The 12,328-nt window shown below is 52.4% G+C and overlaps 2 protein-coding genes across 6 annotated transcripts; both read left to right on the top strand.

Annotated features, from left to right (window-relative positions):
• The first annotated feature begins 761 nt into the window (after positions 1-761).
• On the top strand, positions 762-4,472 carry misp (mitotic spindle positioning). 5 transcript variants are annotated; one of them, XM_086143492.1, is made up of 5 exons: positions 762-915; positions 1,733-3,062; positions 3,132-3,322; positions 3,393-3,431; positions 3,508-4,472. In XM_086143492.1, the coding sequence occupies exons 2-5, from the start codon at positions 1,784-1,786 to the stop codon at positions 3,595-3,597; spliced, it is 1,599 nt and encodes a 532-aa protein (XP_085999618.1). In that variant the 5' UTR covers positions 762-915; positions 1,733-1,783; the 3' UTR covers positions 3,598-4,472. The 5 variants fall into 5 exon arrangements, with proteins under 5 accessions (XP_085999618.1, XP_085999584.1, XP_085999599.1 ...); XM_086143458.1 differs by having other exon boundaries at positions 3,393-4,472; XM_086143473.1 differs by having other exon boundaries at positions 893-929; positions 3,393-4,472.
• Positions 4,473-4,915: 443 nt separating this feature from the next.
• Positions 4,916-11,438, top strand: tmem259 (transmembrane protein 259). The gene is made up of 12 exons (XM_086143379.1): positions 4,916-5,025; positions 6,861-7,243; positions 7,462-7,749; positions 7,813-7,918; positions 7,980-8,090; positions 8,183-8,305; positions 8,374-8,474; positions 8,549-8,606; positions 8,686-8,769; positions 8,851-8,983; positions 9,057-9,156; positions 9,234-11,438. The coding sequence occupies exons 2-12, from the start codon at positions 7,025-7,027 to the stop codon at positions 9,912-9,914; spliced, it is 2,004 nt and encodes a 667-aa protein (XP_085999505.1). The 5' UTR covers positions 4,916-5,025; positions 6,861-7,024; the 3' UTR covers positions 9,915-11,438.
• The last annotated feature ends 890 nt before the right edge of the window (positions 11,439-12,328 follow it).

Raw genomic sequence — 12,328 nt, 5'->3', positions numbered from 1 at the left:
TAATAGCAACATACACAGACATCATTGCGTAACCTACATTGAGGCTCAACAATCCGCAGCCTCACCACACGTCTTCTCTCAGTATTTGAACAGTATATGTGAAAATCCAGCCATTTTGAATGCAAAACAATCTAAAACTAGTGAAGTCAAATGAAAAATACATTTATAGTGCGAATCACTGATACATATAACCATTTAATTCTTTTCATTTGACAGATTTTTCTTTCCAAGATTGGCAAGTGAGGCACGGGGCCCTCCTGCCTCCCCTAACTGCATGTCACCGGTAGTAGAAGTAGTAGTAGCGGTACCAGTAGTTGTACGAGTAGTAGTAGTGGTAGAATCGGATGTTCAAGAAAATGTTATTGTGCCCAGAAGCTCCTCAAGGTCATGTGACTCCCAGCGTGAAGCCTCATTGGTCAGCTGATGTCATCAGTCACATGACTAGTCAGGTTCACAAAACAGACCCGAGTCCCCATCCAAGAACCTGAAACACACACACACACACACACACACACACACACACAAACACACACACACGGCAATATTCGAGACTAAAACAAAATCGAGACGAGACGGTTCATGAAAAAAAAATGATATTAACAGTTGAAAGACAAGAAAGAAAAGCTTCAACAAAGTCCGTTTCCGTGGTGATACATCCATACTGACTGATCAGTCATTGACTCGCAAATTCTGGATTCCCCTGTACTTTGACCTCAGCCACATGCAGAGTCAGTGTGTGTGTGTGTGTGTGTGTGTGTGTGTGTGTGTGTGTGTGTGTGTGTGTGTGTGTGTGTGTGTGTGTGTCAGGATGGGCGGGGCCAAGCCAGGGGTGGGCGGGGCCTCTGAGGGGGGAGAGAAGCTGAACTTTGCCAATGCAAGTCAAGATTTATTGAGCCGCTGCTGGAAACTGATCAGGTAGGAACATGAAGGTGAAGTTCAATATTTTTAATATTTCATAGATTTTATAATTTACTCATCATTATCGCATTAGCCCTGAATGAATAATAATGAATTTGAATGCTAAAACACTGTCATTTATGTTATTCTCTTACATTATAAACATATCAGAATCACAGTGTAATACTTGCGCCGCTTTATTGTTATTGTTGTTATCTTCGATTGATTGGTTTTGGTGTTATTGGTAAACGACGGCGTGCAGACGGTGACCCCTGACCCGCTCGCCGTCATTGCTGCGACGCCGACGAGTGTTATCACCTGACCGCAGGAGGGAGGGGCGGCTTATCACCCGCACACACACATGCACACACTCTCCTCCTGCTAATGCTAACGCTAACAGTTGTCATGCGTTCATTATCGTTGAAGCTAAGGAAAACGACCGTCAGCTGAGCCATTTTTGACCAGCACTTCCTATTTGATCAGGATTCAGTTATCGATTTGACTTTTTTATTTTTTTTAATAGCCAATCGGAACATGTAATAAGGAATGAAAGGGTAATTTCTTCTAATATCGATCGATAAAACGCAGACAAATCAAAATAAGATGGTCCGTCTGTCCGGCCGATTGACGAGCCTCCTGTTCGGGTAAGCTGATCAGCTGATCAGATCAATAAACATATTCAATCGTCAGCAGGAGTCTTTATGGCAGTAGTTAACCTGCCATAAACTTTACTGGTCTTCCCGATGACGCGGCTAAGTTTTTCTTGGCAACCGGACCGGGCCGATCTCTTTGTCGCCATGGTAACAGCTTCCCCCATCTCCACCCCGTCTCCCAGGCCGCATTCTCGCTCTGAAAGTCTCCTCGCCGGAGGCTCCGCCCACACGCCATGGACAGCGTTCCCCGGAGATGGGTGCTGAAGCCGATGTCGCCGCCCCTGCAGCCGTCCGACCTGCGCTCCATCGCAGGCTCCGCCTCCTCCTGGACGGACGAGGTCGTCCGAGCGCAGCGGGTCACCTTGCCGTCGGACGGCGGCAGCAGCAGCAGCGGCGACGAGTTGCGCGCCGTCAGCCCCGTTTCCACCTGCAGCAGCTCGGGCTCCGTCATCGGCTTCTACTCCTTCGTGGAAGACCCGAGCAGCCAGGAGGCGCAGCTCAACGAGGAGTGGATGCTGTCGCCGCTGCGGCGCGCTCAGCTAGCCACGCTAAAGGAGGAAAAAGCCTTCACGCTGCAGACGTACGCCGGCGACAGGAAACCCGGGAGCCTTTTCGACGACCGCGACGACGAGGTCTCCTACCGGGTGGACGGCGCCGGCCTCGTCGCGCAGGAGGCGGAGGAGCAGCAGCTGCGACGCGACATCATCCGAAGCCAAGCGCCGAAGGTGAAAAGCGCGCCGGAGAGCGCGGATTCTCCGGATTCTCGCCGCCTCGCCGACCCCGATGCCGAGGACCAGATCGACTTCAACGCCGCTCGACAACAGTTCCTGCAACTGGAGCGGGACAGACCGAGCTTCGCCTCCACCCTCTCGCCACCGCCGATGAGGTCGACGGCATTCTGGGGCTCCTCCTGGCAGAGCGCCGCCGCCATGTTTGGACCGTCGACTCGAAGCCAGTCCGGCGAGTCGAAGGCGAAGCAATTGTCCGTGGATGTTTCCCCTGCCGATGAGCGCCCGGTGGAGGCCGTCGCTCAAAGGTTAGGCGACGGCTCGGAAACCCCGATAGAGAGGGAGGTCCGGCTGCTTCGGGAACGCGAGAAAAAGCAGCGCCGCTTGCGAAGCCTGGTGCCCGTTGACCAAGACTCCATCTTCAAGATTCCAACCGTACGTCCGCCGAGGTCCATCTGGAGGAACGGGGAGAACGGCGCCGTCCGACAGGAACGCACCCGGAACAACTCCGAGGACGAGACTCTGCCCTGCTGCCCTCACCGCCATGCAGAAAACGGCCCTCTGGGTCACGTGACCCGAAACACGACCTCCTCCTCTGACACGCCCCGACCCTCGTCGCCGTCCTGGCGGGACTCGGCCGGCCTCCAGCCCCGAGGGGGCGGAGCTTGGGATCTGATCGAGCAGGAGATCCAAGAGGCTCTGCAAAGGGAGGCGGAGCTACAGGTGCTGAGAGCGGAGACGCTCGCCTCGGTGACGCTTCCCAAGATGGCCGCCGGCGAACCGGGTTGGTGTTGTTTACAAACAAAATAGCGATTTCAGAGGTCATCAAGGTGACGTCATTTCCCTCCTGTAGTTTCATGTAGACCCGCCAGACCGTCTTCCCTCTCTTCCTCGGATGGTTTATCTCCCGGACCGCCTCTGGCGGCGACGCCCCGCCGACGGACGGACGACGGACGCCCCTCCCCCGCCCTCAGTCGCCCCGCGTCGCGAGACCTGTCCGAGATGCTCCTCCAGGACCGGAGGCTGAAGCTCGGCGAAAGCGCGGTGAGTTCGGACGCTCGGAAAAATTACAACAAAGATCCGCGACTCGAACCGACGCGCTTTTGTCCTTCAGTACGCAGGAATCCAGCCCGTGGACGACATCAACAACCAGGTAAGTCACCCGCTGCTTGAAGGCACGACCCGGTCAGATGGTCCGGGTTCAGCAGAAGCTCCTCCGTCGTTTTCAGGTCGTGGAATCAACTCGGGTCGCTCGACACAAAAGCCAGCGAGCTCTCCGCTGGGAGGCCGGCGTTTTCGCCAACCGGGAGGACCAGTGATGGCAAGAGAACCAGGACCAGAGCCGGGACGAGGAGAACACAACGATCTCCCCCCCTTCCATCGGACTCCGAAATGATTTTCACTCCAGACTCGGTCGTGGACAAAATGAATGATTGAATGAATGACTTTTACTTTATAATGATTGGGACCAAGAAGAAAACTTCTGATTGTTGCGTCCTTCAATAAAATGGACATTTCAAACACCGTATGGACAAGGTCAGGTGTTTTGGAAATTTGGTTTATTTTCGGTTTATGTTTCTATTTTTTAATTAAAAATAGAGCGAAATGACAGACTTCAAATTGATAAAAATAGTGCTAAATAGCTTTATTTACAGCAAAGACAGGCTAAAAAACGAACGACTTTCGGGATTTACTGACATCTTGTGGTCATCTGGTGAACTGCAGTCAACATTCAATTGCAGACTGTGCGGCTAAACACTGACCTCGAGTGGCAAACATGGGTAAGTAAATGGTATCCTGCATAATTATATTAGATGTTCTGGAGATAAAGTCAAAGATGCTTTGGACGTGGACAGTGGAGGGATGCGGAGGTTGGAGATGTGGAGTCTTATGCATGGATGGAAAGAGGACGGGGAGTCCAGAAGATGATGCAGAGGAGAGGGTTTGGTGGAGGATCCTGAAGGGAGCAGCTAAATGGAAAACAACATAATATCAAGAATATCCAAGCTAATATGGCTGCAGGGAGGAGTGTTTATATGTAAACACATTGTCCCGGGGAGTGATTTGATTCCTTCCACCCACACTACATTTAATATATTCTATATTTGTATTTTAATAAAATAAATACTTATCCCCGGGGATGTCGATTTGCAATATTATTTCTGCATTAAACGGACTCGATTTTACATTTAAATGTTGTAAATTGTGTTTTTTTCCCCACAACAACAAGTGCAACATAACAAGACCGTCTCATTGGTATGCGATATTATTTTTTTCCCAAAAAATATATCAAAAATAAGGATAAGGACAGCTTTATTTATGCCGAAGGCAATCGTTGTGCCAGAGTTTCAAGTAAAACATAACAATAATAGATAATAGTAGGAAGGAGGGAGAATAAGAAATACAATAAAATATTGAGTGTCAAAGTTAAGGCTATCAAGTGTTTTAATGTCTTAAAAAGCTCCTGTTTCCACAGAAATTATCCAATGTATAGCTGACCGAGATTGATCATTCAAGTAACAAAAATAAAATAAAACTAAATAAAGATAAATCTGTTGTGGTTCCGTCGCGTTGCCTGCCAGACGGAACTCGGGGTAAAATTCACCCAAGTTCCTTGGGACCCGGATTTCCGGTGTGCTGTTGGGTTCCGTCCGATAGCGATAGCCGTCAGCCAGCCAGCCAGCCAGCCGTCTGCCGCCCCGGAGTTCATGTCGAACCGCCCCGAGGAACCAAACCGAGACCGCCCGGTGAGACGCGACGCCGCGGCCCGCTGTCAGCTTCCCCCCGCCGCCGGTCGGGTCAGCTAGCTTTATCCGTTAGCCCACCGCTTTCCTCTTCTTGAGCGTGGCTAGCCGTGCTAACGGCGCTAGCGGCTAGCTGCTAACTGCTAGCTGTTGCGTTGGAGTCTTCGCTTCGGCTCAAAACATCGCGGCGGTAAAGCGAACCCCCGGTAACGGGATGGAGGGAGGCTGCCGAGCGGACGGCTGAGTCACCCGGGCGCCTGGGAGAAGGGGGTTAGCGTCGGGATGGCGGGGCGTTAGCAGCGGAGCTACCGGGGTTGTTTACAGAAGAACCATTTCGACTGCGGTCACACGACCGTGTCGTCGCTCCCATGTTGTTGTACCGCCGTTTCAGACGAGATGTTCGGACGAGGACATCCTCGAAACTCCTTCTCCATCGACATGAGAAGAGCTAAAACCACCAGGGTTCGACTCTTAAACGGTTAGACTCTGAAAACCTCCACGAAAGGGGTGAAAATGAGCGATGTGTGCAGGGGGGAGGTGAAGAAACAACGAGGCGTGAAGCTGTGAAGCTGCTGGGAGGAGCAGGTGTTGTGGGAGATGGTCACCTCGTCCATCTGATGGACCGGAGATGACCTGCGGATACATCGGCTGACCTCCCTGAGAAGGTCTCTCTCTGTCGGGGTCAGGGGTGCAGAAAGGGGGCGTCAGCCGTGGAGGAAGAGGAAGGGGAGCAGGTACGAGAAGGGGTCCGAATGCATCGGTTCTCCACGTCAGCGTCCAGACGGCTATCGATCTTCTCGGTCCGATCCCTCGGAGAGTGACGTGGGCTGATACCCCGTGGCGTTTATGTGGTTCGACATTTTCAGCGTCCGCTCGGCCGAGATCCACCGGTAAAGGCCTCGGAATAAAGAAATCAGGTTTGAAGAATGATTAGATAGGAGCGCGACAAATCCAGACCGCGCGACACGTTACCCTAAAGATTAAACCCACGGGCTGCGCAGACGAAAACAAAGGTCAGAAGTAATAATAGCTCAGAGCTCCCATTGATTCGGCGCCACGGTGAGTTGCACTTTTATTTGTTCTCATATCGACGTATCGTATTATTCCACCATGTTCATCCGCGACACCTTGAAGCTCAGTGAGAACATTGTTGATGAAACCGGGCGTCCATCTGCAGAACGTCGCCGAACCCCAAGACACGGGTTTCCCACGCACCGTGAAAAAATCCCGGATAACGATGTTATGGTAAACCAGGATAAAGATGTCCTGGAAAATGGGTGCAAAAAGGGGCGGGAGGTGTGGAGGAAGAGGAGAGGGAGCAGGCAACATGGAAAATGATGGACCATTTTCGTCTCCTATAAAAGAAAATCGTCTCTCCTCCTCCTGCCTCTCCCAGCCTTGTGGGAGAACTCCATTCTGTGTGTGTTGTTGCCTTCAGTGCAAGACGTGGACCTGCACCATCTGCACGTCCCCTCAAGTTAGCATGTCCGTCGGACTTTGTCAAAACTAGTAACTCTCAGACAGAAAGCGGCGCTTCTTCCGGTGATGCATTTGTCACAATTATGGGAGTATTTCATCGATAATAAAGAGACAAGTCGGGTTAGCATCATAAAGAGAATTGAAGTGTTTGGAAGAACCAGAACACAACAGACGCAATGTTGTCTGCCACTTCCTGGTTGTTCCTGATTGGCCGACCATTTTGGACAGCGTGGCGGTCACCTTTGACCCTCGCGGATCAAAGTAGAGGAGACACTTTGGACCGTCTGTGCCTCTGCTCGGTCACATGGGTTTGTCATGTGACCTGAATCCCCTGCTGATAGTTTGTTGTTGTCTTTCAGAGCGTGACCTTCACCCCTGTGACCGCCGGAGGTCACCAACGGACAACCCTTCACCCCGAGCGTAGACGGCGGCAGCCATGCTGACCTAGGAACGGCTTTCTGATCGCGCAGTGACCTCTGACCCCCCTCCCCCTCCCCTCCACGGCAGCCGTTAGCCAGAGACCATGTCTGAGAACCAGGTCAACAACAACAACATCCCGCTCAACAACAACAACAACAACATGGCGCCGAACCGACTGCGCAACGCCAACGTCAACCAGAACCCGCTCATCAACGTCCGCGACCGCCTCTTCCACGCGCTCTTCTTCAAGATGGCCGTCACCTACGCCCGCCTCTTCCCGCCTTCCTTCAGGAGAGTCTTCGAGTTCTTCGTTCTGCTCAAGGTGAGCGTCACCCGGGTCCGAAGAGCCGCACCGGCGTCGGGTCTGCGAGCCTCTGCGGTGAAAATTCCCGGCCGCGTTTTTTTCCCGTCTGCGGTTAATCAGATTTAGGGTCCGGTGTTCGGCCGAGGGTCCGTAATCCGCAGCCGACGGGATTAACGGGTCGACCGCGCTCGGATTCAGGACGCCTTCAAAGCGGACCTTCCTCTCCTTCCACCCAGGCTCTTTTCGTCCTCTTCATCCTCGCCTACATCCACATCGCCTTCTCCCGCTCGCCTATCAACTGCCTGGAGGGGGTGAGGGAGCGCTGGCCTCGCGACGGCATCCTGCGGGTGGAGATCCAGAGGAACTCCAGCCGGGCGCCCGTGTCCCTGCAGTTCTACGAGCCGGGGGCCTTCCAGGACGAGGCGGAGCCGGAGGGGGCCGGGCCGGGCCTGAGCCTGGCGGCGCTGCAGGAGGAAGACGAGGAGGAGGTCACCCTGGAGATGTTCGACAACAGCTCGGTGAAGGTGAGCGCGCCGCGGCCGCCTCGGGCCCGCCGCCCGGCCCTGACGTCTCACCGTGTCCTCCAGTTCGAGCTGGACATCGAGCCGCGGCTGAAGCCGTCCCTGATCGGCGGAGGGGTGGGAGTGGGAGGAGCCAACGACAGCCAGGACGTCTCCTTCAGCCAATCCAAAGGTAAGAAGCCCGGAGCCGCCGCGACGTCTTCCGACGCTAACCGGCGACGGTGTGGTTGCAGTGTGGCCCCAGGAGGAGTACATCGTGGAATATTCCCTGGAGTACGGCTTCCTGCGACTGTCTCCGAGCACCAGGCAGCGCCTCAACATCCCCGTTATGGTCGTCACTTTGGGTGAGACGTGGAGGCGTCGAAGGTCACGTGACCCCCGGCGGCGGACGCGCTTCAACTCGGCGCGCGCGCGTGTGTGTGTGTGTGTGTTTCAGATCCGATGAAGGACGAGTGTTTCGGCGACGGCTTCAGCCGCTTCCTGTTGGACGAGTTCCTCGGCTACGACGACATCCTGATGTCCAGCGTCAAGGCGCTGGCCGAGAACGAGGAGAACAAAGGTAGAGGTTCTCGCCGGGTTCAGGCCGCGGGCGTCCCTCAGATCGACCATTTGATCGGTTCTCCGCAGGCTTCCTGAGGAACGTGGTGTCGGGAGAACATTACCGCTTCGTCAGCATGTGGATGGCCAGGACCTCCTATCTGGCCGCCTTCGTGATCATGGTCATCTTTGTAAGTCCAGGTTTGGAGATCGAACACCCGACGGACCGGCGAGGACCTTCTTGAGCTCCGTGTTTGTCTTCCAGACCCTGTCGGTGTCCATGCTGCTCAGATACTCCCATCACCAGATCTTCGTCTTCATCGGTTAGTTTCCTCCCGTCCGATCCGATCGACCGATATCCGTCCGGTATTGATCCGGTCCCGTGTCCTCCCGCCCCCTCAGTGGACCTCCTGCAGATGTTGGAGATGAACATGACCATCGCCTTCCCGGCGGCGCCGCTGCTCACCGTCATCCTGGCGCTCGTCGGTGAGTCACCGGCGCTCTGACGTCGAGTCGGGCCGGGCGCTTCCTAAGCGTTGACCTCGCGGGGTCACTTCCTGCCCGCAGGCATGGAGGCCATCATGTCGGAGTTCTTCAACGACACGACCACCGCCTTCTACATCATCCTCATCGTCTGGTTGGCCGACCAGTACGACGCCATCTGCTGCCACACCAACACCAGCAAACGCCATTGGCTGAGGTGAGTCACCTGACCGGAAGCTCCCGGCAGGACCCGAAGGTGAACCGGCCACCTGAGGTGTTGATGTTTCCAGGTTCTTCTACCTTTATCACTTCGCCTTCTACGCCTACCACTACCGCTTCAACGGCCAGTACAGCAGCCTGGCGCTGGTCACGTCTTGGCTTTTCATCCAGGTAAAGCCGCCGCCGCCGTTGCCGTCGCCGCTCTGGAGACCCGAACCGACCCCGACGTCCTTGTTTCCCCCCCGCAGCACTCCATGATCTACTTCTTCCACCACTACGAGCTGCCCGCCATCCTGCAGCAGATCCGGATCCAGGAGATGCTGCTGCAGAACCAGCAGGCGGGTCAGGCCAACCAGACGGCCCTGCAGGACAGCCTCAACAACAACACCCCCGCCGCGACGCCGCCGGCTGACGCTGCGCCGCCCGCCCCTGGCTCCGCCCCCGCCGCGCCCCCGCTCCTCCTGCAAACGCAACCGGCGCCCGCCGCCGCCGCCGCCGCCGCCGCCGCCGCCGCCGCCCCGGCTAACGGGGATGTGAGGGCAGAGCTGAACTGGGTGGCTCAGACGGCCGCCATCATCACCGAGGCGCTGTCGTCCTCCGCCCAGCAGGGGGCGGCGGTCCTGGACGGCGTCCACGGCGGCGGCGGCCAGCAGGCGGCGGGCGCCGCCGAGATCAGCGTGGTGGCGGAGTTCTGGATGGGAGGCGGAGCCTCCGGAGCCGCGGGGGGCGGAGTCGCCGGACCCGAGGGAGGCGGAGCCACGGGAGAGGGCGATCCCGGAGAAATGATAGCGGCCCGAGAGCTTCCCGCGGAGGGGGCGGGGCCAACTCAGGCTCCGCCCCCCGAGGAACTAGCGGCGTCCCCGCCTTCAGACTGCCTTCCCTCACAGAGCTCAGGCACGGACTGCAGAGAGCAGCAGAACACGTCCTGAGAGGCCCGGTGGCCTCAGCACCCCGACCGCTCTCGCATCAGACTGATTGATTATTGATCGCGCTCCGGGAAAAGGGTGGGGGGGGGGGGAGGGGGTTCTCGTCGATCCACATCACCTGATCGGTTCCGGCCGGACGGGGATTTGGGGGAGAAAGTCTCCAAGCGACCTGTAAAAAGTTCTCTCGAGCTCCAGTCGTCTTTTTTTTTTTTTTTTTTTGCCGTTCCGTTGCTTCTTTGACCTGAATGGCAGCCGCCGCAGGTCATGTCATCACTTCCTGCTCCAAACAGGAAGTGGAACAAACGTGATATATATTCGAGTGGACACGCAGGTCACCAATAATCAATAATCAACATCTCGGGAGTTCCTCTTCGGGTCTCTGATGCGGATCTATATGAACCCTGAACCAGGAGGGACACCCGCCTCTGTATCATCACTGATCAATCAGCCGATTGATCGATCGGCTCGACCACACTGACAATAATCAATGTATTCCCCATGTTTTTAAATAAAAATGGACTCGGTGTCATGCTAGAAGTGAAAGGAGATCACGGATTAATACATTGACGAGTTCACGTGTCGGCCGTCCGTCGGTCCAGCTTTCCAGCGATCAATAATCATCTGCCAGTCATCAATCAATGATTCTTTGTGGCTGTAAAACAACAGCACGTTGGCGAGAAGTTAAATCTGCCGATTAGAAGTATTGATTTCACGGATACATGATTGCTCCGCAGCGTTTTAGAAGAAAACTGATCAGTTTTAGTATCCTATAATGGATTAGTAACAAAAAAAAACAGCAAAATCAATAACGTGATAACTGATTATTGGAGAAAAACTGACTGACCGGCAGCTGCTTGAACTCGACTCGGGCGATCGGTTATTGATTAGACGTTAATCCGTGCGCAGCCTTTGAATTGTGTTGTAGGTGCTTTTATTTTGAAGCGGCGCCCGATAACAGGAAGTGGCCGGAGGCGCCGTCGGACGTTCTGCTCTGAACTTCCTGTTTGGGCGAAGGAGCGAGCCGATGATACGGGCCGCTCAAACTTTGGTTTGACGTGAAGAGTACGACGGAGGGAAAAAAAAAAATCCGGGATTATCCAACGTGATCCCGAATCTCCTCGCTTAATCCGGAACGTCTCCCGTTTAATCACGAATACTCGAACGCTTTGACAGGTTTTGTCTTTTAAAAGTCACGGTGTCTTCGATTATAAGACGCGTATTTTTTTTTATTTTGTTCGTTTTTTTCTTATTTTGGTTTGAGATTAACGGCTTTATAATCCCGGATTACCGCGGCGACTCACTTCCTGTCCTCTGTGATGATGTCATTAATAGCAAATTCAGAAATTGTAAATCTGATTGGCCAAACGCCCCGCCCCGCGCTCTCTCATTGGTTGGGGTTTTGAGGGGGCGGAGCCTGTTTTGACAGACAGGCTTCTTTCTTGGTGCCGATCTGTCGCGCCATTGGCTCATCGAACTGTACTCCGGTGTCAGGATAAACCAATAAAAAAACAACAACAAAGAGGTTGACCTCGGGCCATTTAAGTCTTTTTATTTTGAAAATAATATTTTCTTTCCCCCAGTCACGTCTGGAGGTTGTCAGTCATCCAGGTCGTGGTGAAATCTTGTCCAAATCTTCTTCTCTTGGCAAACGAAGACGTTTCAGCCGCTTCTCCCGGAGTTTCAGAATATTACTTATATTGTTAGTTATATGTTGTTTCCAAAAATAATTTATATTGGTAGTTAAATATATTGTTTCCAAATACAACTGCTATATTGTTAGTTGTATTTAGTTTCCAAAAATAACTGTTATATTGTCAATTATATATCGTTTCCGAGTATAACTAATCTTTTGTTAGATATTTAGAGCTTCCTAATATAACTGTTTGTTATATTGTTAGTTACATACAGTTTTCAAATATAACCATTCTTTTGTTAATTATTTATAGTTTCCGAAAATAACTGTTATATTATTAGTTATATATTGTTTCCGAATACAACCATTATATCGTTAGTTCTATAAAGTATCCGAAGATAACTAATATTTTTAGCTTTATACAGATATATATAATTTCTGAGTATAACTGTTATATTGTTAGTTATATAGTTTCAGAATATAACTTATATTGTTGGTTATATATAGTTTCCAAATATAACTGTTATATTGTTCAGTATGAGATAAGATGATGAGATGAGAACAACTTTATTTATCCCAAAGGAAATTGTTTCTAATTATTATGCTTTATTATACTTAATTATATTTAGTTTCCAAATATAACTATTATTTTGTTCGTCACATAGTTTCCAAATATAACTGTTATATTGTTTAATATATATTGTTTTCTGAATATAACTCTTATATTGTTTTTTAAATATACTTTCCAAATATATCCGCTATATTTGGAAAATATGGTCATGAG

This window comes from Fistularia commersonii, chromosome 1 (genome assembly GCF_037954325.1).
Source record: "Fistularia commersonii isolate RoL2024-O1a breed Wild chromosome 1, RoL_Fcom_v1.0, whole genome shotgun sequence".
NCBI lineage: Eukaryota > Metazoa > Chordata > Actinopteri > Syngnathiformes > Fistulariidae > Fistularia > Fistularia commersonii.
This window is presented reverse-complemented; position numbering and strand designations above follow the sequence as displayed.

Bases quoted from the DNA above. Each gene is read 5' to 3' on its own strand.
- misp (XM_086143458.1), top strand. From the start codon at position 1,784: ATGGACAGCGTTCCCCGGAGATGGGTGCTGAAGCCGATGTCGCCGCCC. The intron at 3,063-3,131 runs GTTGGTGTTGTT...TCCCTCCTGTAG, and splicing joins GATGGCCGCCGGCGAACCGG to TTTCATGTAGACCCGCCAGA. The intron at 3,323-3,392 runs GTGAGTTCGGAC...TTTGTCCTTCAG, and splicing joins TGAAGCTCGGCGAAAGCGCG to TACGCAGGAATCCAGCCCGT.
- tmem259 (XM_086143379.1), top strand. From the start codon at position 7,025: ATGTCTGAGAACCAGGTCAACAACAACAACATCCCGCTCAACAACAAC. The intron at 8,475-8,548 runs GTAAGTCCAGGT...TTTGTCTTCCAG, and splicing joins TCGTGATCATGGTCATCTTT to ACCCTGTCGGTGTCCATGCT. The intron at 8,984-9,056 runs GTGAGTCACCTG...TGATGTTTCCAG, and splicing joins AGCAAACGCCATTGGCTGAG to GTTCTTCTACCTTTATCACT.